Here is a 1,434-nt window from a genome sequence, read left to right on the forward strand (position 1 = left end):
GGATAAATCATCCCAGCCACGTTTGTTACCTTTCAGATGACAGGATGTGTTACCATTTCCAGGTGTCTACACAGAATCCACAGTATCCACAGCATCCAGCTGAAGACTAGGCAACTAGTTTAGACCTGCTGTCTAACTTTTCAAGACTAAAGTTAGGTGAAATCCTTCTTTATGGCATGAGCAATTAGTGACTGAAAAGGAAGGGGAAAACTAAAAAAAAAAAAAAAGGAGGGGGGAGCCAAAAAACACCACCCAGGGAGGGAGGAGGTGCCCATTTTTTTGGGGGGGAGGGACCCCATTCACAACGCGAGGAGCGAGGGAGAATTCAAGGAGTCCGAGGACTGGTCGCTGCTGCTGCTCCGCTGATGCGAGGCTCCGCAGGTGGCTCCCTCTGGGTGGGTGAACACAAACGAAGACGTATAGGATGGGTTAGGTGGCCCTGAGGGGACCCCGGGTGCGAAGCAGCAGCTGGGGAAGGGGCCCTGGGCACTCGGCTGGAACGGACCCGGGGGTAGGAAGGCGACGGTCCCCGCCGGCTCTTCCTTGCCCAGGGTGCTCACCTCGGCGGGGCCGGCACCCAAGGAGCCGACGTCCTCAAAGGGGAGCTTGCAGGCCGGAGCGTGGGCCACCAGGACGAACTCCAGCCGTTCCTTCTCCTTCTGCAGCTCGGCGATCTCCGACTCCAGCTCGGCTTTCTCCTCCTCCAGCTGGTCCGTTTCCTGGGGTGGGAGCAGGGTGGGGTGAGATGGGCTGCAGGGGACACTGCTGTCCCCATCTCCCCCCCAGCCCTGGGGACATCACCCTCCCGTGGCCTCCAGGATGAGCTCGGTCCTCTCTCCAGCGTCCCCGGGTGTCCCTACACCCTCCTCTGGTGTCCCCCCCTCCAGCATCCCTTGGTGTCTATCTGTCCCTCTCTGATGTCCCCTGCTCCCAGGAACAGTGTCACCCCCCTCCAGTGTCCCTGTACTGCCTCCCCCTTTGATATCCCTCACTTCTGGGGACAACATTGTCCCTCTCCAGCACCCTTGGGTACCCATCTGTCCCCTTCTGATGTCCCCTGCTCCCAGGGATGGCACCCCCCTCCTCCTCCAGCATCTGTGTCCCCTTCTCCTAGGGGTGGCATTGTCCCCCTCACATCCCTGGGCATCACTCTGTCCCCTCTGATGTCCTCAGAAGCTGGGGTCATCGCTGTTCCCTCTGGTCATTGACCTGCCCCCTTTGCCATCCCCAGCTGTCAGGAGGGTCCTCTTCACTGACGTCCCTAGTTTTTGGGACATATCCTCATCCTCCAACATTGCTGGGCATCAGTCTGTCCCCTCTGATGTCCCCACCTCCTGGGTCCAGTCTTGGTCCTCTACGATGTCATCATCCTCAGAGACTAGACTGTCCCCCTCCAAGGTCCCCAGCTCCCGAAGGACATTGTCACCTCCCTCC

General features: G+C 59.3%; 2 protein-coding genes across 2 annotated transcripts in view; one reads left to right on the forward strand and one right to left on the reverse strand.

The window, feature by feature from the left end:
* The window catches only part of LOC113490601 (exocyst complex component 3-like protein 2), a 12,881-nt gene extending 12,778 nt beyond the window's left edge, over positions 1 to 103 (forward strand). Inside the window, exon 4 of the mRNA XM_026867123.1 lies at positions 63 to 103. Within this exon, the coding sequence (XP_026722924.1) occupies positions 63 to 103 (41 nt within the window). The remainder of the gene's footprint in view (positions 1 to 62) is intronic.
* Positions 104 to 238: 135 nt separating this feature from the next.
* LOC113490600 (proto-oncogene c-Fos-like) lies at positions 239 to 788 on the reverse strand (the record flags this gene model as incomplete). The annotated part of the gene is made up of 1 exon (XM_026867122.1): positions 239 to 788. A coding segment is annotated over one exon (489 nt), but the record flags the coding sequence as incomplete, so codon positions are not given.
* Between the last annotated feature and the right edge of the window lie 646 nt (positions 789 to 1,434).

Source organism: Athene cunicularia, unplaced genomic scaffold, assembly GCF_003259725.1.
Source record: "Athene cunicularia isolate RWA unplaced genomic scaffold, athCun1 SCF_168, whole genome shotgun sequence".
Taxonomy (NCBI): domain Eukaryota; kingdom Metazoa; phylum Chordata; class Aves; order Strigiformes; family Strigidae; genus Athene; species Athene cunicularia.